The 22,312-nt window shown below is 37.5% G+C and overlaps 1 protein-coding gene across 3 annotated transcripts in view; it reads right to left on the bottom strand.

Moving 5' to 3' along the window:
- Window positions 1-22,312, bottom strand: part of PLA2G4A (phospholipase A2 group IVA) — a 157,630-nt gene that overhangs the window by 131,925 nt on the left and 3,393 nt on the right. Inside the window, exons 1-2 of one of the 3 annotated variants that reach the window (XM_068541432.1) lie at window positions 18,478-18,528; window positions 666-768 (exon numbers count right to left, since the gene is read on the bottom strand). In XM_068541432.1, the coding sequence (XP_068397533.1) occupies window positions 666-698 (33 nt within the window). In that variant the 5' untranslated portion in view covers window positions 699-768; window positions 18,478-18,528. Of the gene's footprint in view, window positions 1-665; window positions 769-4,680; window positions 4,753-18,477; window positions 18,529-22,312 lie in introns of those variants that run through there. The other 2 variants (XM_068541433.1, XM_068541431.1) reach the window with 2 other exon arrangements.

Here is a 22,312-nt window from a genome sequence, read left to right as displayed (position 1 = left end):
CATTCTGAATAAAAATGAGGCTTTGTATTATTCCTTAATATCCATAAAAACTATTTCTAGTCCATATAAATCTAACTGGATCTCAAGTGTTAAATTCAGCAAAGAAATTTTTCTCCTCTGCTTTTTTGATCAGAAGAGAGAGTGTACACTTCCAACGGAGTTTGGAAAATTACATACCAAAATTTGAATTATTCAACTTTTTATTAAAAATTGCCCACCTATAAAAGAGTTTCCTTAAATACATCTAACTAAGGGAGAGTTTACAAAATTAATTACTCTGAAAATGCATACCAAAATATAGCCCTTAACTCAATAATTATTTTATCTTCTCTCTTTCAATTCATGTGAAGTGTGCAGGCTGATAATTGCTGAGTGATAACTACACTTTTTACTGTTCCATGAATGTTCAATACTGTTACATATGTTTTGGTATTATTTCCCTCCAAGTCCCTCTTTTCTGTAAACTTACAGTGATAAAAAGAGGAGATGAGTTACTTTTATTACAGATTCTACCTTATTTGAACCACACTAAGTTCATATGATTTTCATAAAAAATGCAAGGCTTTTCATAGAGTTTTATACTTTACTAGCAACAGCACCAATACTCATGCACAAAAGTATGTCTGCCCCCTCCCAGAAGAATATATAAACAGTAAATGACTTACTATAATGTGCTGATAAGGATCTATAAATGACATGTTGGTTTCAATTACAGGAAATCTCTTCACACTTCAAAAGTCTTCTCTGGCACTCTAGCTTCTTTAAAACCTACAAAATAAACAATCCTTATTGTTAAGCCTTCTCTTGGATGTATTCCCAAGATTTAGATGATAATGGGTGTGAACCTTAGGAAGTAAAACTCTACCCAAGGGGACCAGTTAGATTGAGCTCCCTAATTGTTTATATGCATGGGTATACTCACATAATTTAAGAAAGGATAAACATATTCTGATAGTACTTCTTAATTTCCATATTTCTTTGTTCAAATTTATTCTGTGAGTAATTATTGGGAAACTCCAGGATTTTTTTTTTTTTGCATTTGCCAAGTATTTCATGAGAAATATATTGAAATTACAGAAAATTAAAATTGTTTTTGTACTATTTATAATTTAAAAACCACATGCCACTGTTTGTTTTCTTAACTGGATCAGTATTACACAAATTCACAATAAAAAAGGAACATTTTTCGCTTTAGCTATTTGTTAAGAATTTTAAAACATATTCATGTTAAATTTTAATTTTAATGCTGATGTTTTAAAAGAAATGTTTGTTCATTCTGAAGTACCAGTTTAACTTGAAAGAAGCTAAATGAAATATTAAACAATTAGAAACAGTGCTGTACAAAATGATGGAAACAAGCAAAAAAGTGGAACTAGAGAATAACCTGAGAACTGATCTCTGGAAAGGAGCTAACTATAGACGGTGAGGCGGAGTGAATTTAGAATATAGTGTTCCAGGCGGGCAATTTGAGGAACTGAGAGAAGACAAGTGGCTAGTGAATGGTGAGCAAGAGTGAAAATAGCTTATGATGAGTTTGGAAATAATAGGCATGGACAGATCATGTACAGCCTTGTAGGCAACTGTTCATCTAGATATAGCTCACCCATTCTCCAGGACACAGCTTAAATGTCACCTTGACAGAGAAGCCTTCCATGACCTTCAGAGTATGTTTGGCCTGCCTGTTACTGGTTCCATTTACACCTTGTACTTCTCTTTCAAGCCTTTCATTCCACTTATACAATGTCTGCCTTTCCTGAGAGAATTAAAGATGCATAAAGTCGGTGACCACATTTATCTTGTTCATAGAGTTATCCATGCCTACTGCCTAGCACTATGCCTAAAAATATAGTAGGTTCAGGATAAATATTTGTTGGATAGATGGGTGGATGGATGGATGGATATTACATTATGTCAGGTTTATATATGAAGGAAATTCACAGACTAGCACTGACACTCTTTTGATGTCTCTCTTTTTCATTCCTAACTATCCTTAATGTCAAAGGATGTTAAATATCACTCTCTAATTAAAAAAAAAAACAAAAAAAAAACAGAATAAGTGAAATTCCAGAAGGTGTAAGACTAGTACTCAAAGTGTTTAGAGGAAATTTGTTACTGGCGCCCAAAGTTTGGTGTCAGCAACTTTATTTCCTCTTCTCATTTCTAGCAACTCCATTCATAACCCCTGTGTTTACCACCCAACTATTCACCACTACTACTTTCACTACCATATCCTGCATCAAGACCTGGATAGAGGCTCTCTATATATTAAAGCCAAAAGTAGGAAGCATGTGTACAACAGCTAACTGCCCAGGTCTATTAGGTTAGAAACTACAAGGCAAATAGATATTTAAAAACATCACTCATGGCACTTAATCCTAGAGCAACATCCTTTTGTTCTTTAAATCCATTCAGGGGTATCTCTTTTCCTACCTTACTAAGTTTAAAAATAAAAACAAGAATGGAAAATAACTGAGCTGACACAGAGTCTGAACGTTGTAGGGGAAGACTCCATAGAACAAGCTGAGGAAAGTCACTAAAACGAACAAATAAACAGCAACAGTAACCTTCCCAGAGAAAGGATCAGAATCCATGAGTTGCTATAATATATAATCTAAAATACCCAGTTTTCAGCAACAACACCACTGAAAACAAAAAAGAAAAACAGGAAATTGTGACCTCTTGAGCCACACACAGGAAAAAAAGCAGTCAAAGTAACTATCTCTGAAGGACCCCAGATTATGAACATAAGAAATATTTCACAGCATCTGTTATACGTTCACAGAACAAAAGGAAAGCACGAATTAAAGGAAAGTATGATGCAATAACATATCAAATAGAAAATAACAATAAAGAAATATAGACATTAGAAAAAATAACCAAATGGAAAATCTGGAGTTAAAACATAACTGAGGACTTCCCTGGTTGCACAGTGGTTAAGAATCCACCTGCCAATGCAGCAGACACAGGTTCGAGCCCTGGTTGGGGAAGATCCCACATGCCGCGGAGCAACTAAGCCCGTGCACCACAACTACTGAGCCTGCGCTCTACAGCCCGTGAGCCACAACTACTGAGCCCGTGTACTACAACTACCAAAGTCCATGTGCCTAGAGCCCGTGCTCCGCAACAAGAGAAGCCTGAGCACCACAATGAAGAGTAGCCCCTGCTTGCCACAACTAGAGAAAGCTCGCATGCAGCAACGAAGACCCAACACAGCCAAAAAAAATAATAATTAATTAATTTTAAAAATAACTGAAAAATTTACTAGAGAGGATAAACAGATGTGAGCTTGTAGAAGAATCAGTGAATTGAAAGATGCCTCAATAGAGATTATTCAATCTGAAGAACAGAAAAATAAAATTAAAATAATGAAGAAAAAGCCTCAAAGACTGGGGACAACATCAACTACACTAATGTATATGCAAGTTGAATCTCAGAGGGGAGAGAAAAAAAGGAAAGAAAAAATATTTGAAGAAATAATGGCTGAAAATTTCCCAAGTTTGATTAAAAACATGTTGAAAAGCTCAACCAATTCCAAGTGGGAAAAATACAAAGAAATCCAAACCTAGACATATTCTATCTGTTGAGTATCCAAGACAAAAATAAAATAAAATCTTGGAAGTTACAGAAGAAAAAAGGTTCATCATGTACAAGGCAACCAAAATAAGATTAATAGATGACTTCTCATCAGTGGAGCTTGAAGGCAATTGGATGACATATTCAAAGTGCTGAAAGAATAAAACTGTCAACCAAGGATACTATATCCAATAAAATTATCCTTCAAATAAAGAAGAAAAAAAAAAGACATTCCCACATCAATACAGACTGAGAATTTTTTTTGCTAGGAGATATGCATTACAAGAAATAGTGGAAAAAGTTCAGGTTGAAAGGGAGTGACACCAGATAGTAACTCAAATCCACACAAAGAAATAGAGAGCACTGATAAAGGTAAGCATATAGAAAATTTTAAATGATGGTATAAATACATATTTTTTTTTCTCTTCTCTTAACTGATTTAGAAGTCAATTACATAAAATAATAATAATAAAATTGTGTTGTTGGACTTAAAGATGTAATATATATGAAAATAATAGTACAAAAGAGGGGAAGAAATTGGGGCTATAATGGAATAAGGAAAGAACACAAGATGGTAATTGAATCCATAGGAAGAAAGAAATTGTAAATAAATACATCAATATAAAACATTTTATAAATACAATTTTTCTCTTTTCTTCTTAATCTTCTTTAAAAGAAATGGAATATGTAAAGCAATAAATTACAATACTGTATTGTTGGGTTTACAACATATATAGAATTAATATATATGATAATAATAGCACAAAGGAGTGGGGAGGGATTGGAACTATATTAGAGCAAAGTTTCTATATTTTACTGGAATTAAGTTATTATTTGCATAAAGTAGATTGTAATAAATTAAGGTGCACCTAGAAATAATGGCTAGAGTAACCATAGGAAAATCACTCAAAAATATAGTTAAAACATCAACAAAGGAACTAAAATGGTCTGCTAGAATATACCAACTTAACACAAGGAACAGAGGAACAAAAAAAGAAATGAGACATATAGAAAACAGAAAGCAAAATGGCAGATGGAAATCCAACCATAACTATAATATAGTAGTCCCTTCTTATCTGCTGTTTCCCTTTCCAAAGTTTCAGTTACCTGTGGTCAACTGAAGTCCAAAAATATTAAGTGGAAAATTCCAGGAATAAACAATTCATAAGTTTAAAATTTTGCACTGTTCTGAGCAACATGATGAAATCTCATAATATCCTGCTCAATCCCACCCGTAATATGAATCATCCCTTTGTCCAAAGTATTCCACCCATTAGCCACTTAGTAGCCATCCTGGTTATAAAATTGACTGTTGCAGTATCTCAGTGTTTGAATTCAAGTAACCCTTATTTCACTTAATAATGGTCCCAAAGCACAAGAGTAGTGATGCTGGCAATTCGGATATGCCAAAGAGAAACTGTAAAGTGCTTCCTATAAATTAAAAGGTGAATGTTCTCAACTTAAGGAAAGAAAAAAAAATTGTATGCTGAGGGTGCTAAGACCTACAGTAAGAAGGAATCTTTTATCTGTGAAACTGTGAAGAAGAAAAAAGAAATCCATGCTAGTTTTGCTGTCATACCTCAAACTGCAAAAGTTACTGCCACAGTGCAGATAGGTGCTTAGCTAAGATGGAAAAGGTATTAAATTTGTACCATAAAATACTTTGAGAGAGACCAAATTCATATAACTTTCATTACATATATTGCTATAATTGTTCTATTTTATTATTAGTTATTGTTGGTAAACTCTTACTGTGCCTAATTTATAAATTAAACTTTATCATAGGTATGTATAAGAAAAAACATAATATATGTAGGATGCAGCATACCTGAGATTTCAGGCATCCACCAGGAGTCTTGGAACATAACCACTGCAGATAAGGGGGGATAACTATAATATTAAATGTGAATGAGTTTTACCCTCCAATCAAAAGGCAGAGGTTGTCAGGCTGGATAAAATCTAATACATACAAAAGACTAATAAAATCCAAATAAGGTTTGTAGTTTAGTTAATATCATTCTACCAATGTCAGTTTCCTGGTTTTGATAATGTACTATGGCTATTTAAGATATTATATTGGGGAAATCTGGGTAAAGAATATATGGAAGTTTTTTTTGCAATTTTTTTTGATGTGGACCATGTTTAAAAAGTCTTTATTAAACTTGTTACAATATTGCTTCTGTTTTGTGTTTTGGTTTTTCGGCTGTGAGGCATGTGGGATCTCAGCTCACTGACCAGAGGTCAAACCCACACCCTCCACATTGGAAGGCAAAGTCTTAACCACTGGACCACCAGGGAAGTCCCATATTTTTGCAATTTCTTACCTTAAATTATTTCAAAATAAAAAATTAGTTTAAAAGTCCAATACACGAGGATAGATGTAATTTATATGTACAATTTTCATTCCAAAGTTATGTTCAAAAGAAGTAACAAAGGAGTCATATGGGAAAATTATTGGGTAAGGTCCACTTTCTTCAGAATAAAATCATTGGTCATTATTGCCAGACAGTGATGACATTTTCAGTTCCAGTTACAAATGGGCACCCATTCATCCTTTTTCCCCCTAAACTGTTAATAGTAACAGTAGATATTTTAGGTTTCTGTGAAATTAAGGCATTTCTGTCCACCTAGCCACATTAAATACTGGGAAAATATCTTCCCCCAAACAACTAGCTTAGCCTGGAGACATTATTGCAACTAATTTGCATAACCACTATCATGAATGATGTATCATGAATGATATCATGAATGAATACTCATAGAACAGCAGTTTTGGGGTTTTTTGTTTTTTATAACTAAGCTGAATAACCAGTCTTGGTGAGTGTACAGTCTTTTAAGTCTGAAGCAAGAGATATGAAGCTCATAGTTTCTTTTTTTTCTTTCTTTCTTTTTTTTTCCTTGGCTGCCCTGTAATTTGAAACTTCCTGAACACTAATGAAAGGGAAATGCAGATACACTTTCCAACACACACTGGCCTGTGCAATGCAACTGTTGACTTTCAGTGAATGCTTCATATTGTGTGGTCTGTCCAAAACCCTGTTAGTCACGTTGTCAGGGCAAGATGGACTTCTCTGGGAAAGGTGAAAAACAAACAAACAAACAAAAACACAGACTAGAGTGTTTTGTCATTCTCTTTCCCTGCCTAGAGTTACAGGACAACAGGAAAATAAGAGGTTATCACAAGTGTACCACAGAGATATTGCAGGTTTGGTTCCAGACCACCACAACAAAGCAAATATCTCAATAAACAGAGTCACAAAATTTTTTTGGTTTTCCAGTGCATATAAAAGTTATGTTTACATTGTAATGTAGTCTATTAAGTGTGCAGTAGCATTGTATCCAAAAGAACAATGTACAAACCTTAATTCAAAATACTTTATGGCTAACCATCATCTCAGCCTTTAGCAAATCATAATCTTTTGCTGGTGGAGGGTCTGGCCTCGATGTTGATGGCTGCTGACTGATCAGGATGGTGGTTTCTGAAGGTTGGGGTGACTATGGCAATTTCTTTTTTGTGTGTGTAGTAATTTCTTAAAATGAGACAACGATGAAGTTTACTGCATCAATTGACTCTTCCTTACAAAGAGAATTTCTCTGTAGCATGCAATGCTGTTTGAGAACATTTTACCCACAGTAGAACTTCTTTCAAATTTGCAGTCAAGGGACTTCCCTGGTGGTCCAGTGGTTGAGAATCAGCCTTCCAGTGCAGGGGACATTAGTTCGATCCCTGGTTGGGGAACTAAGATCCCACATGCTGCGGGGCCACCAAGCCCACGCACTGCAACTACTAAGCACTCAGGCCACAACTAGAAAGCCCACGTGCCACAACTACAGAGCCTGCATGCTGCAACTACTGAGCCTGTGTGCCACAACTAAGACCCGACATAGCCCCCTCCAAAAAATTAAATAAATAAATATTAAAACAAAACAAAATTGGAGTCAATCCTCTCAAACCCTGCTACTGCTTTATCAACTAAGTTTATGTAATGTTTTAAACTTTTTACTGTCATTTCAACAATCTTCACAGCATCTTCACCAGGAGTAGATTCGACCTCAAGAAACCACTTTCTTTGCTCATCCATAAGAAGCAACTCCTCATCCTTTCAAGTTTTATCATGGGATGGCCAAAATCCAGTCACATCTTCAGGCTCCACTTCTAATTCTAGTTCTCTTGTTATTTCCACCACATCTGCAGTTACTTCCTCCACTGAAATCTTGAACTCCTCAAAGTCATCCATGAAGGTTAGAATCAACTTCTTATAAACTTCCTTTAATGTTGATATTGTGACCTCTTCCCATGAATCACAAATGTTCTTCATGGAATCTAGAATGGTGAATCCCTTCCAGAAAGTTTTCCATTGCCTTTGCCCAGATCCATCAGAGGAATCACTATCTATGGCAGCTATAGCCTTACAAAAATGTATACCTCTTAAAGAATAAGACTTGAAAGTCAAATGAATTGATGTTGTGTCATCAGGCATAAAAACATTAATTTCATTGTACATCTCTGTCAGAGCTCTTGGGTGACCAGGTGCATTGTCAGTGAGCAGTAGTAATATTTTGAAAGGCATCCTTTTTTTTGAGAAGTAGGTCTCAACAATAGGCTTAAAATATTCAGTAAATCATGTTCTAAACAGATATGCTATCACCCAGGCTTTGTGTTTCCATTTATAGAGTACAGGCAGAGTAGATTCAGCATAATTCTTAAGGGCCCTGGGATTTTCAGAATGGTAAATGAGCACTGGCTTCAACTTAAAGTCACCAGATGCATTAGCCCCTAACAATAAAATCAGCCTTTCCTTTGAAACTTTGAAGCCAGGCATTGACTTCTCCTCTCTAGCTATGAAAATCCTAGATGGCATCTTCCTCCATTAGAATGTTGTTTCATCTCCATTGAAAATCAGTTGTTTGGTGTAACCACCTTCATTAATGATCTCAGCTAGATCCTCTGGATAACTTGCTGCAGCTTCTACATCAGCATTTGCTGCTTCATCTTGCACTTTGACGTTTTAGAGATGGCTTCTTTCCTGAAACCTCATGAAACAACCTCTGCTAGATTCAAACTTTTCTTCTGCAGCTTCCTCACTTCTCTCAGTCTTCATAGAATTGAAGAGAGTTAGAGCCTTGCTCAGTATTAGGCTCTGGCTGAAGGAAATGTGGCTAGTTGGATCTTCTATCCATTCCACTAAAACTTTCTCCATATCAGCAATAAGGCTGTTTCACTTTCTTATCATTCATGTGTTCACTAGCGTAGCATTTTTATTTCCTCAAGAACTTTTCCTTTGCATTTACAGCTTAGCTAACTGTTTGGTACAAGAGGCCTAGCTTTTGACTGATCTCAACTTTCAACATGCCTTCCTCACTAAGTGTAAACTTATTTCTAGTTTTTGATTTAAAATGAGAGACACATGACTTTTCCTTTCACCTGAACACTTAAAGACCATTGTAGGGTTATTAATTGGCCTAATTTCAATATTGTTGTGTCTTAGGGAATAGGAAGGCCTGAAGAGAGGGACAGAGATGGGGAACAGATAATGCGTGGAGCATCAGAACACACACAACATTGATCAGTTAAGTTTGCTGTCTTATATGGGTGCAGTTCATGGAGCCCCAAAACAATTATGATTGTTTCTTTCTCTATAAAATAGGGGAAATGGTCCCCGCACCTCACAGAGGCAGTGGGGGGATGAAATGAGAAAAAGTATGTCAATCATTAAGCATCGTACCTAGTGGGTCATAAATATACAAAATTATCATTTGTTATTGTTTTTTAGAAAACTGATGCTTTCCCCCAAGTTCCTGAGACTTATTTGGTTCTAAGGAGATTTCTAAGAAATTCAAGTAGGCAAATTTGTTGAGCACATTTTATAAAGACTGTGTACTTTATCACACTCAACAATGAGTTTTAATAGAGATTAAAGATCCTGCTGTTCCTGATCATTACATTATATATATATATGTATATACAAACATATGTGTGTGTGTGTATATATATATATATATATATATATATATATATATATGGCTCTGATTTATCTGCTTCAAAATTCAAAGCTTTCTCCATTATTTTGGATATAGAAAGATGTTCTAAAAGCGTGAAGGCATGAAGTGCATTATTGTTTCCTTCATCATCATTCATATACACCAAGGCATTACTAAAGTTACTAGGGCATTAATAAAGTTTTAAATTCTTAAATTATTTTGCTGTTGCTTTTTTAAAACGTAGGCTAAGCAAAGAGTTTGATATCATCCACAGGCACAGAGGAATGAAGAAACATTAAGAATTAAGTACATGAGCTGCTTTATATTAGAACTGTCTCTCAGGCTGTACCCTAAGTTTAATACAGAAAACCTGTTAAGAGAACTGCCCTGTTCCCAAGGAAATAGAGAAGCATGCCATCAGATACAAAGGCACAGATTAATGAACTGGGTCTATTTCTCAAGCCAGGAACCCAAGAGTATGGTACATGCCTCTCAGGTCCCACAGTGAGATGGTGGTCCCTCACTAATGTCCATCCACACTATTCCTTTTGAATTGAATTTTTCCACTCTGTTTTTATTCCTAGGCCACTGACACTGCTTCTTCATCTCTCAAATTTGTATTATTGAAAGTTCATTATTTAACTTGACAAATACATATGGAATATCTATTGGAGTTTCAGAGCAGAGAAAGCTTCAACTGGTTTAAAATAAACAAGGCTTGCTAGAAAAGGCAAATACCTGAGCTGATATTTGAAACCACAAAAGGGCCTAGATGTCTAGAAAAGGGGGTAGAAACATGTGCTCTAGGAAAAGGCCATGAGCAGCAAGCTGCAGCCACAGTGGAGCTGCCCCATCCCATCTCAGGCTCTCACCGGTGCCACCCAGCCACCCAAAACCCTCCTTACCCCTCTCCCACATACCTTTTCTTTTTTGGCCATGCTGTGTGTGACCTTTGGGATTTTAGTTCCTGGACCAGGAATCGAACCCAGGTCTTGGCAGTGAAAGGCGAACCACTGGACCACCAGGGAACTCTCTCCCCCACACACCTTCTGTGCAGGATAGTCTCTTCCTGTCCTTGAGGATTCTGTATAAACTCACTCTCTGAAGTAAACCATCTCTTTATCTACATGGTTAGGACCCTTGTATTTCTCCTTGATATCTCCTACCGCAGTGTTATGTACTCTATTACCATTATTTAGAGGGTCTGTCTCCTCTAGCTGTGAACGACAAGAGGGAAGTTTTGTCTCCTTCTCCCTGTATTCTTGTTGGGCCCTGAGTGATCACCCAATTACTATTTACTAAAGGATGAATGAACAAACTTGGAATTTATATGGATTACTGGGGAAAACTGATTAGACCATAGACGAGGTTTTGGGTTGAGAAATAATCAAGGGGAAGTACAGCGTAATTATAGAACCTGGAATGACAAGCTGGAAGATATCTCAGCAATTACTAATCTGAACGCTTAATTTCAAAAGTTCACATTATGCTTTTCCCAGATGCCAGTGTTATTGTGCTAAGTGATTTATATACGCCATCTTGTTTTGTCTTCGTAATAAGAGAGGGATTATTATGCCATTTTAGAGATAAAGCGTGAGTGATTTGTCTAAAAATCACTGAAAACTCAAACTGAGGCAGATGGTCCCCCTTACTCACACTTTACAAGAGAATATTGCCTCCCAGAAAGACTAAGCAACATTCCCCAGGTCATCTGGGTGAGAAACGTTGAGTTGGCCCTAGAATCCTGACCCTCTGACTCATACCAGGTTTTCTTTCTACATCATTCTGCCATTCTACAAAAGCCTCTAAAGGACAGGAAGAGAGAGGGGGCAGGGTGGAAGTGACACTTTGTATTAGTTTGCCAGGGCTACTATAATTAAACACCACAACCTACATGGCTTAAACAACAGAAACATTTTCTGACAGTTCTAGAGGCCAGAAGGCTAAGATCAAAGTGTCCAGCAGGTTTGGTTTCTTCTGAGGGCCTTTCTTCTTGGTTTGAAGATACTATCTTCTCCCTGAATCCTCACATGGTCTTTCCTCTGTACCCATGCTCCCCTAGTGTCTCTCAGGGTGCCCAAATTTCCTCTTGTTATAATCACACCAGTCAACTGGATGAGGGCTCATCCTAAGGGCCTCATTTTAACTCAGTCACCTCTTTAAAGGCCTAATCTCCAAATACAGTCACATTCTCAGGGACTGGGGGTTAGGACTTTAATATATGAATGGGGAGGGGCACAATTCAGTCTATAACACAGTTCAATAATATAAATATAACAGTTAAACAAAGATGCATACAGTTGTTAATGGAGAAAGGTGGCATTTGAGGAGGGAGGGGCAACCAGCCAGAGGAGTCCAGATATCATACAACAGGCACCTAAACTAGGATTGTGAGGAGATAAAGAAGAAGAGAGAGCACAGCATTATTTAGATGGACCAGCCTCCCTCATCCCCATCTGGTTATTTTGAAAGTGCACAGAAACACACACACACACACACACACACAGCGTACATAAATGAAACACAATGCATAATATAATTTATTTTACCACTTCACAATTGGGAAGTACAAATCCAGATAAACCTATTTTAAGGGCCAGAAAACTGGCTGGCCCAGTTTCATACGTTGCATGACAGACAAAGCAAGAATGTCTCCTCACTCCAGAGACAGTTTTCTGGTTTTCTTTCTCTGACCTTCCAGTTTGCTGTTATTTTCCATCGTTTCACCTCTTCAGTGGCCAAAAACAAGCAGCCACTCTGGCTGTATTTTAAGGTCAGAAAATTTTGGAATTGGAAGAAACAGTCATAATCACCACCTAGACAGACCTTGTGCAAATTTGTAAGCTGAGGTCTAAAGATATAAACAAACGTAGAGAGTTCACCCAGTTAGGGAAACAGCTGAACTCGTCTCGCCACTCTCAACCAGGTGCCCTTTCTTTACACCCTCTCCTCTCCCCGCCGCCATCCCCAACCAGCATACTTAGGCTAAAAAGGGAATTTAGCCAAAATTAAAAGAGCATTTGTATACAATTTAGTTTGACCAAATGGCCAAGTTATTGTCTGGTGGTGTGAAGTGGGCTCAAGATATGAATCTGAAGGAAATGAACAACTGAATTTCTCTCTGTGATTGGTCAAATAAAGCTTAAAAAGAGCCATTTTCATCTTTTAGACTTTTCTAGCTGTGAATCATAGTTATAAGATGTTGACTTACAAATGCAACATGGATTGTTTTTAAAAATTCCTCTTCCCACACAGACCACTACGGAATAATACCACATTGACAAGTGTTTATTATGTTCATTTTCAGAAAGTGGAAAATGTTTTACCTTCTACTTAAAAGAAACTGATAATGGAAAGGTATCAGCGTTAACGCTTTTGAAATATACCTAACAATGTGGCACAAAATGCCAGGAAAAGGAATGGGCTTTGAAAAGTGCATTTACTTCTGCAACTTTCTTTCTCCAGACCAGATGGTTTGCAAATATGCTCCCCTAGGGAGTATCTGTGTTTTGTTGAGGGTTCCACTCCCTCCTTAATTGCTGCCTCTTTTTATGACGTACCCAAGATTGCCACAGCAGGGAAAGCCATATCTTTTTCTAAAGAAAACAGTCCAGGGAAAACCCCCAGGAAAACCGTCATGCTGGCTTAAATGTTTCATGAGAGCCATTTTATTACTGGGTGAGTTATAACATTTTGAAGTTGTTTTACTTCTCAACTAACATGATAACTATTTCAAGCAGCCCATGAGGCTGATCTTGTAATTAAAATATGAATGTTGACTATGATCTTGAAGTGGAAAAAAATGACAAAAAAAATAGCAGGAGCTGTGGAAGATCAGAGGCACTGTACACCCACCCATCTCATGGGTTACTGGGAAGTTAAACCACTAACCATGACAGGAGCATTCTACAAGTCCTGGATTGTGTAATGTACAATAGGAATTCAAGTTCATCATTCTTTTTTCAGGTTGTAAGAAGTTTTAGAAACGTGCTTCTAGACACTGTGAATGGCAATTCACTTTTGAAATAAACAGGAAATTCAGTCTTTTGCAGGATTAAGAACTCTGTACATAGAAAGTATGCATTTGAGGGGAAATTCTCAGGAGTTCTTAATATGTTGTATGCCTTGGATCCCTTTGGCAGTCTGATGAAGCCTACACGCCCCATGATATAGTCTGACACTATAAAGTTCTTAAAATAAAAACTCTGGATTACAAAGGAAACCAATTATATTGAAATGCATGGAATCTATGCAGTGTAGTAGACCTCTTAAACGGTCTCAATGTATGCATTGAAGGGTTTTCTCTCTCTACTTCTGTGGAGTAGTACATCTATGCAAGTCTAAAGTTCAATGTAAAGTTTTTTAAGACAGAAGAACTTTCAGCACTATAAAGGGTAAAGCAATAGAAAACTAAGTTATTTTTGTACTATCTACCTCTGCTAGCACCATAATAAACATGTAAGCCCAACCTGAATATTTAGGTGTTACATATAATAAACACAGGTTGAAATGAACTAGAAATACTCATTTGCTCCAAATTGTGGAATATACATTTCCTCGACCTTTGATCAACAATGGAGAACAGTGCCAAGGATATTAATAAAATCTGTAAGAATGTTTCAGTTGAGCTTCTGCTGATGAGATATAATGCCTCAATGGGTTTTGTAAAAATAGGAAATTAACAAAAGCAATGTTACACTCTCCCCTTCATTTTGGACAGGAAGAAGTTCGATAACTATATCTATACCACAGCCTAAGGAAATATGGGCAGAACCAGGAATAAAGTGTAGGATGACTTTCCAACACATGATAGACATGTCTTATTGAGGTAGGGAGGGAAGGAGGACAAAGAGGCATCTCCTGAGTGCCAGGCAGCGCATCTGGGAAACATCTGAGCCAGAAGCAAACTCAAGGGCATCTGATCACAAGGAGCTTCCCCTCCCCACCTCCCTGCCCAGCCTGAGCCACACAGACTCACTGCTTCCATTCATGGAAGCACCTGGCCATCCACAGTGTAAAACTAAAGCACTTCAGTAGAAGGGTTTATGAGAAATGGCTAATGAATTAAAAATTTATTAAAACAAGATATTTTTAAACTTCAAGGAAATACGAGAGTCCGTATTTCAATGAAATTGTTTTAGTTCTTAAAAAAAAATATCACTTTGATTATGGTGATTATGATAACCAGCTGTTCTCTAAAACTCTAAAGATTGAAAAAAAAGAAGGAAATGACTTTTAGTTGCAAAATGAAGGATTTTTGTCAGGTTGAAGAAAGAATATCCTGCTAACAGAGCTGTAAAAGAAAGACCCTCTTTTTCGATGGTTGATTATTACTACTGAATGTTTCAGCCCTCTTTACATTGCAGAGTTGTAATGGTTCCAAGTCTACAAAGCACTGTCTTTCAGGGAGCACTAAGGTGGCCTTAGTGCAGGAGTAAAGTAGGCAAAGTTGAGGGGTAAGATATAAACTCTACACAAGAACTTAGCTAGATATCCAAGAAAGGCAGGCAAGGCCACGGTTAAACATTCAGAACTGAAAACAATTCTAGCAACTAGGCAGGAAACGGAACCTAGCATGATGGCTCCTGGAACAGGTAAAGGCATTGAGATTCGCTGAAGTGTAGAACTGGGCCTAGCAGTTGGCTAGGCAAGGAAACCAAGAGTTTGAAAGGAACAAAGACTGAATCCCTGCTGACTAAATGCTGGAAATCAAGCCAATTTGTGACTGTTCCTTACTAGTTAATAATTATCCTAGATAAAAAGATCTGTATTCTACAAGTTCATGAATTTCTACGCATTTTTGTTTTAGGCGTTTTGTTTTGTTTGCTTAGTGTATTGGTTGTTCATTTTAAGGGTTTCCAGATTTTCTTTCTTTAAAAACTCACACTCAAAAAAAAAAAAAAACAAACCCACTCTAGCAAAACTCAGCCATTCTGGCTTCTCTGGGTTTGCTCCTAGCATTTAAACATAGCTGGAGAAAAACGACCTAAACTGGCAGACTGGTTTTTAATCTTAGGTTTACATTCTCAGAACTCAAAGAGGCTCTCACCACTACACAACGCCTTTCTAAGTTTTTCTGGTGCCCTTGAAGTCCCACGCTAGAAAGACTTTCCTCTCCCCCTCAAGTCTCTCGCCTCACCCCACCCTCACTATTGGCTGTGACCTCATCTCCCTTCACTGAGAAAACAGAAGGCACCAGGGGGAAGTTCCCATCTTCCCACCAGCAAATCTGCAAACTCCTCTGCCCAGGCACTTGGGTTCTCCTTCTCCCTGGCACGAAGAGGCAGAGTTCCTCCTTGTGTTGCGGACCTAGCCCCACACGTGGCTCTCTAGACGCAAAATCCCTCTATCTTCTTCAAGTACTTCCCTCTGACGGCCATGCCTTTTTTTAAATTTATTTTATTTATTTTTGGCTGCGCTGGGTCTTCGTTTCTGTGCGAGGGCTTTCTCTAGTTGTGGCAAGCGGGGGCCACTCTTCATCGCGGTGCGCGGGGCCTCTCACTATCGCGGCCTCTCTTGTTGCAGAGCACAGGCTCCAGACACGCAGGCTCAGTAGTTGTGGCTCACGGGCCTAGTTGCTTTGCGGCACGTGGGATCCCCCCAGACCAGGGCTCGAACCCGTGTCCCCTGCATTAGCAGGCAGACTCCAAACCACTGCGCCACCAGGGAAGCCCAATGCCTTTCTTTTCTGAATCATCAACCTTTACATTCTACTGGAAAATCTGATTGGCTAGCTTTGTTACAGTCTCCCTTAACTCCATATTCCTTTTCCCTCCATGTCTCCATTTTTATGCTGGGTTTCACTGACAGATATCTCTAAAGGGCCATTTGTTCCCACTGTACCTATCCATGTCCCCAGAGTCCTCCACTCCTATCCCTTTTGCCATCTCACTGAGTCCCCACCTCTCCACTGGAACTGCTCTTATCAAGACCACTAACGAGGGACTTCCCTGGTGGTCCAGTGGTTAAGACTCCGTGCTCCCAACGCAGGGGGCCCAGGTTCGATCCCTGGTCAGGGAACTGGATCCCGCATGCCACAACTAAGACCTGGCGCAGCCAAATAAATAAATATTAAAAAAAAAAAAAAAAAAAAAAGACCACTAATGACCTCCAAGTTCTCAAATATGGTCGTCACTTTCCTATCCTCTGTTTCTCTGGAAGCACTTTCCCTCCTTTGTTCCCATGGCATCATCCTAACTACTGGTTTTCCATCTGATTTCTTGGTTGTTCCTTTGCAGGCTCATTTACAAACGCTGTTCTCTGCCTGGAACCCCCACCTGAGCCACACTACCCTCACTCTAGGCACCTCCCACACCTGGCTTCTCATCCCTCACATCTCGGCTTAAATTTTACCTCGCAGGGAAACCTTTCCATCCTTCACCTCCCCAGGTTAGCCTGTACTATTAAAGTCCATTTGCTTCTTTTATTATTTGTTTATTATTTGCTTAATTATCATCTCTCTCCTCCAAGAGGGAATTGACTCTTTATTCACCCATGTGTGCCCTAAATGTAGGACAGTGCCTAGCATGTAGTTAGTATTAATTAAAACATACTGAACTGGTGAAGGAATAAATGCACATAGCCCAGTGATCAAAAATTCCTGGATTATATTAGCATCTGCCTTTTTTTTTTCTTGGCCCAACAGGTAAAATTCTTAAGTGAAAAAGAGAGTACAGACTATCTAAATTGCTTCTAATACCTCTTCTTTTTCTAAGTATTTAAAAAGGTACATTTTTCCTACTCTTTTCCTAGGCATGCTACATATATTCATGAAATAGTATCTAGAAATTCTTTTCTTCACAGAAAATTGTAATTTATACAAGAATGCTCTTTTCATTGTGACAATAGCTCATAAGGTATTAATCAACCAAGCCAACTTGTCAATTTAACACATAATTTAAGCAGATAGTAAAATTTTCTGCAAACACTGAATGAGTTTCACAAAACTGATTCTTTTATTGCTTTTCATTGACAACAGAGGGATCGTCAGTGATAAGGATAAGAAAAAAAAACTCATATAAACATTGTGGACTTCTGTATATTTTAAATATAAATCCCTCATTGTCACTACCTCAAAAAATAAGTACCAAGCAGCAGATTATAAGCAACCATCTTAATATTTTGCCACTAAATTTTTAATTAACTAAGAAATCTCTTTAAATTAGAATTTAAATTTGCTGTGAGAAGTCTTCCTAAAATGTTAATAGCATCTTCTACTAATCAATGATATAATGATACTTTGAAGTTATATTTGAACATGAATTCCCATTGTACACTGAAAGTAGTGATTTTGAAGACTATTCCATGAAATGCCCTAATGTTACCTCTTTGAGATCTAAGTTCATGACCGCAACCAGTTTTAAACTCATCTGCCTCTTCTTCATGACAGTTAAATGGAAAGGAAGTGGATACCTGTTTGAGCTTTGTGGTAGATAATAACAACGGACTGATGGATATTAAGATATCTTAATTATAGATGCCAGAATCTACACAGCATATCCTCATAACCACATGCATCTTTAGATACTTTTCCCCAGAGTACTTTTCTATAAATTCTTACTTAATTGCTCTAAATTACTTTTCTTACTACTTTCATAATATTGCATCAACTACATGTAAACAGTCCACAAAATGGATTACCCTTTTGTTTCAAGTAGTAAAAAATGAGAGCCTGGGGACTTCCCTGGAGGTCCAGTGGTTAAGACTCCGCACTTCCACTGCAGGGGCACTGGTTCGATCCCTGGTTAGGGAATTAAGATCCTGCATGCCGTGCAGCACGGCCAAAAAATAAATAAATAAATAAGTAAATAAGAGAGAACCTGAAGAGAACTTAAAGACACCATTTTCCTGCCCCTAGACTAACCCAGGCAGACATTGTCTCTTCTACAATTACAGATCCAGGAATCCCACAAAAATACATACGGAGTCTAACATCCCAGTTTATTGCCGAGGTACTGCGCCCAACTTGCTTATCTTGTTAAACCTGTGGATGTAAAAGTAGGGGGCAAATAGGAAGTGTGTCAATTTACTGACTGAAATTCAGAAGCCATTTGCTGACCTAACGTTTCTAGTGGTGCAGTTGCATCACAGTCAAACATGACTTTCTATGTATTATTTATTATGAAGTTATACATATGTGTAATAAGCCAACGTTATAACTAAAGTTGATTTTTACTCCTGAAAAGGAATATCTGGTATACCATAAGCTACTGGGTTGTTCAGAAAGGTAAAATAATAATGATTTTTTTCTACAAATGATAAATCCAAGGTCAGAGTAACCATTTTGATACAAATGCTTTATGCCAACCACCAGGATTAATAAGAGCCAAAAAGAACCATAGGCTCTGTAGGTTATACTCAGAATATTCTAAAAAAATGCTCTATTACCAAATGAAAGTAAAACTGTTGGTAGAATTAGTGTTTCTTATACAACTCATAATACGTCTCTTTTGTATTTTTGGATTAAAGTTCATATACTTTATTGCCTTAAAGTGGCATATATCTTTATGAAATTCTAAATAGTTACAAAATAAGAAATTCTAAATCATATGCTACTTCTTCAATCATTCTTAAATTTTTGCAACTTCTTCTATTATGTCAATCAGTAATCCAGTTATAAGAACAGAACAATTGAGTTAATATGGAAACGTGCATTAGGATGTGTACTTTCTGGTTCTTCCCCTATAATTTTTCTGATATTAACAAATAGGAGGAGGTTGACAGTCTTAAATAACACGCATCAAAACTGGAAATACAGGGCTTCCCTGGTGGCGCAGTGGTTAAGAATCTGCCTGCCAATGCAGGGGACACGGGTTCGAGCCCTGGTCTGGGAGGATCCCACATGCCGCGGAGCAACTGGGCCCGTGAGCCACAACTACTGAGCCTGCGTGTCTGGAGCCTGTGCTCCGCAACAAGAGAGACCGCGACAGTGAGAGGCCCGCACACCGCGATGAGGAGTGGCCCCCACTCGTCGCAGCTGGAGAAAGCCCTCGCACAGAAGCGAAGACCCAACACAGCCATAAAATAAATTAATTAATTAATCAATTAATTAATTTAAAAAAAAAGAACCTTCCTTGAACTTAAAAAAAAAACAAACTGGAACTATAAACCAATCAATTAGTTAATTGAAGCATACAAAATGCATCAAAATGGAAATCATAAGACTCGGATATTAAATAAGCTATTTAACTTTCCAACACTTCTCTTTTCACATCTACAAAATGTGAATATCTGCTCTGCTAACCTACATGGTTATGATGGGAATATAGTTCTTGAGCAATCTCTTTATAAACCACAAAATGCTATGCAAACGAAAGGGATTATTGTCCCTCTGATTTTTTTTTTCAAACTAGGTAATCAGAAAACAGATTGTAAATTAAATAATAAAATGAAAAACTAGGGCTTCCCTGGTGGCGCAGTGGTCGAGAATCTGCCTGCTAATGCAGGGGACACGGGTTCGTGCCCTGGTCTGGGAAGATCCCACATGCCGCGGAGCAACTAGGCCCGTGAGCCACAACTACTGAGCCTGCGCGTCTGGAGCCTGTGCTCCGCAACAAGAGAGGCCGCGACGGTGAGAGGCCCGCGCACCGCGATGAAGAGTGGCCCCCGCTTGCCGCAACTAGAGAAAGCCCTAGCGCAGAAACGAAGACCCAACATAGCAATCAATCAATCAATAAATCTTTAGCAAATAAAAATAAAAAAATGAAAAACTAACCTGAGTGTTATAAATACCTGAGTTTTTCGTACTATGGAATACTGAAATTACACATATTATGGATATTTGTTTTCTAATTCAAAACATACTGTTACCTAAAATACCTAAATTTCCCTATAGACTCCAGAAGTCAAACAAATGAAGAGGAAGATTAAGGAAAAGGGAGCAGCTGATTTACAAGTGCATTCCCTTCCCGCTAAGAAGGGAATGGAAGGAAAATGAGTGCAACTTGGTCTCTCAGCCCTTCATCTTTGACTCAGTGGTTACTAAACTCTGACCAGGATCACTTACAGGTGATTGCTGAGTTTCTCTAAAGCTATTTGAATTCATTCAATAAGTGATCAGACTGGTGGTGCAGCTTCATAAATCTGCTTATGGCGAGCACTGAATTATCAATATTTAAGCTTTTTTATATTTGTATAGAGGAGAGATAAACTGTATTTTCAAAGAACTGTTCTGAGGGTAGACTAAGAATCACAGAGAATCCAAAAAACTGAGAATCACGGAGTGGCAAGAGTAGCAAAATTTGGGCACATCTCTTTTTCTCAGGCAAGTAGTGGTATCAAAAGGCAGGAACAATATCTGCTCTATTTAATGTCTTCTTTGGAAAGAACCCCTGAACCAACCTTTTGGTTCTCCCAACTGTCACTGCCCTAGTCACCAAGGAGTACAAGATGAACCGTCTAAAGCTTATATTCATTTTCTCTAAGTTGGTTCTTGACAAACATGGACACCATTTTTCTTACAAAACCTTTCAAAATAATCATCCTGTAACATTTAGACCTATCTCTAGCTCCATCTTCTTGCATTAAGCAAGTCTGGATGTTCCTAAAGCTGTGGGAGATTCTACAAGGGTTTTGGCCCTCTTCTCGGAAACCTCTTTAAGTTCCCTGAATTTTGTAGAAGCTGACAGACCGTGAGAATAAGAATGACTTGCTTTCATTTTTCTATGCATCTCACCCATTGTTAAAGAAAAGGTATCAGGAAACAATAAGAACAATCCTCTAAACTTGAAAAAAGCAATGTTTACAGAATTTCTATGTCCATTTCAAAATTTAGCCTTTCATGTTAAGACCCCTAACACTCTTCAGAATTATTGAGGACCCCAAAGGGCCTTTGATTATGTGAGTTATATCCATTGATATTTACCATATTAGCAATTCAAACTGAAAAAAGATTTAAAAATCACATTGAAAGATGCAGTTCGTAAACATAGGCATACAAGTGTCCACCATGAAAATTGTTCAACCTTATTCCTGAAAAAAAATGCGAATTTAAACAAGATACCATTTTCATATAACAATTGTCTCAGTTTTTGGATTTGTTGTTGTTTGTTCTGTTTGAGTGATAACACAATGTTGGCTTAGGGAAATTCTACTCTCTTATACTACTGATAAATGGATCCAATCTTTCTCAAGAGCAAAATGGCAAAAATAATAACAAGTACTCTACAATATTTTGCTAAATGCTTTTTAAATCCTCCAAATACTCAATTATTATTATTATTATTATTATTATTATTATTATTATTATTCTTTTACAGCTGAGAAAAGAAAATTTTGATAAAGCATTTGGCTTATGATCTCATAACCTGTAGTTAGTGGAACTTTTGTTAGAACTTGAAAAATGCATTTTAAGAATCTATCCAAAGGAAATAAACAAAGATGTATGCAAACATTTATATTGAGGTCCTAAATGAAACACTATTTATAATAGTAGAAAACTTTAATCCACCTAAATATCCAGCAATTTATAATCAGCCAATACAACATGTCCATAGACTAAAAATTACATCTTAGAACCATACTCTCTTGCTCATGGCTAGATTGCCATCACTTGCATAGTGCCTGACACATAGTAGGGACTTAGTAATATTTAAGATATGAATGAATATAAAATAAGGCATGAATATAAAAATATGTTTTAAGAGAAAATCTCATGATTGAGCGGAAGCATGTTATGAAACAGCAACAGCAGTGTGCTAAATTAATTAAACAAGGAGGCCGTTAGACTACGGTGACTCTAATGCCACTGCAGCCTACA

The sequence above is a fragment of the Eschrichtius robustus genome, chromosome 3, assembly GCF_028021215.1.
Source record: "Eschrichtius robustus isolate mEscRob2 chromosome 3, mEscRob2.pri, whole genome shotgun sequence".
Classification (NCBI taxonomy): Eukaryota; Metazoa; Chordata; class Mammalia; order Artiodactyla; family Eschrichtiidae; genus Eschrichtius; species Eschrichtius robustus.
The sequence above is the reverse complement of the archived record's forward strand: the minus strand, read 5'-3'. Positions and strand labels throughout refer to the sequence as shown.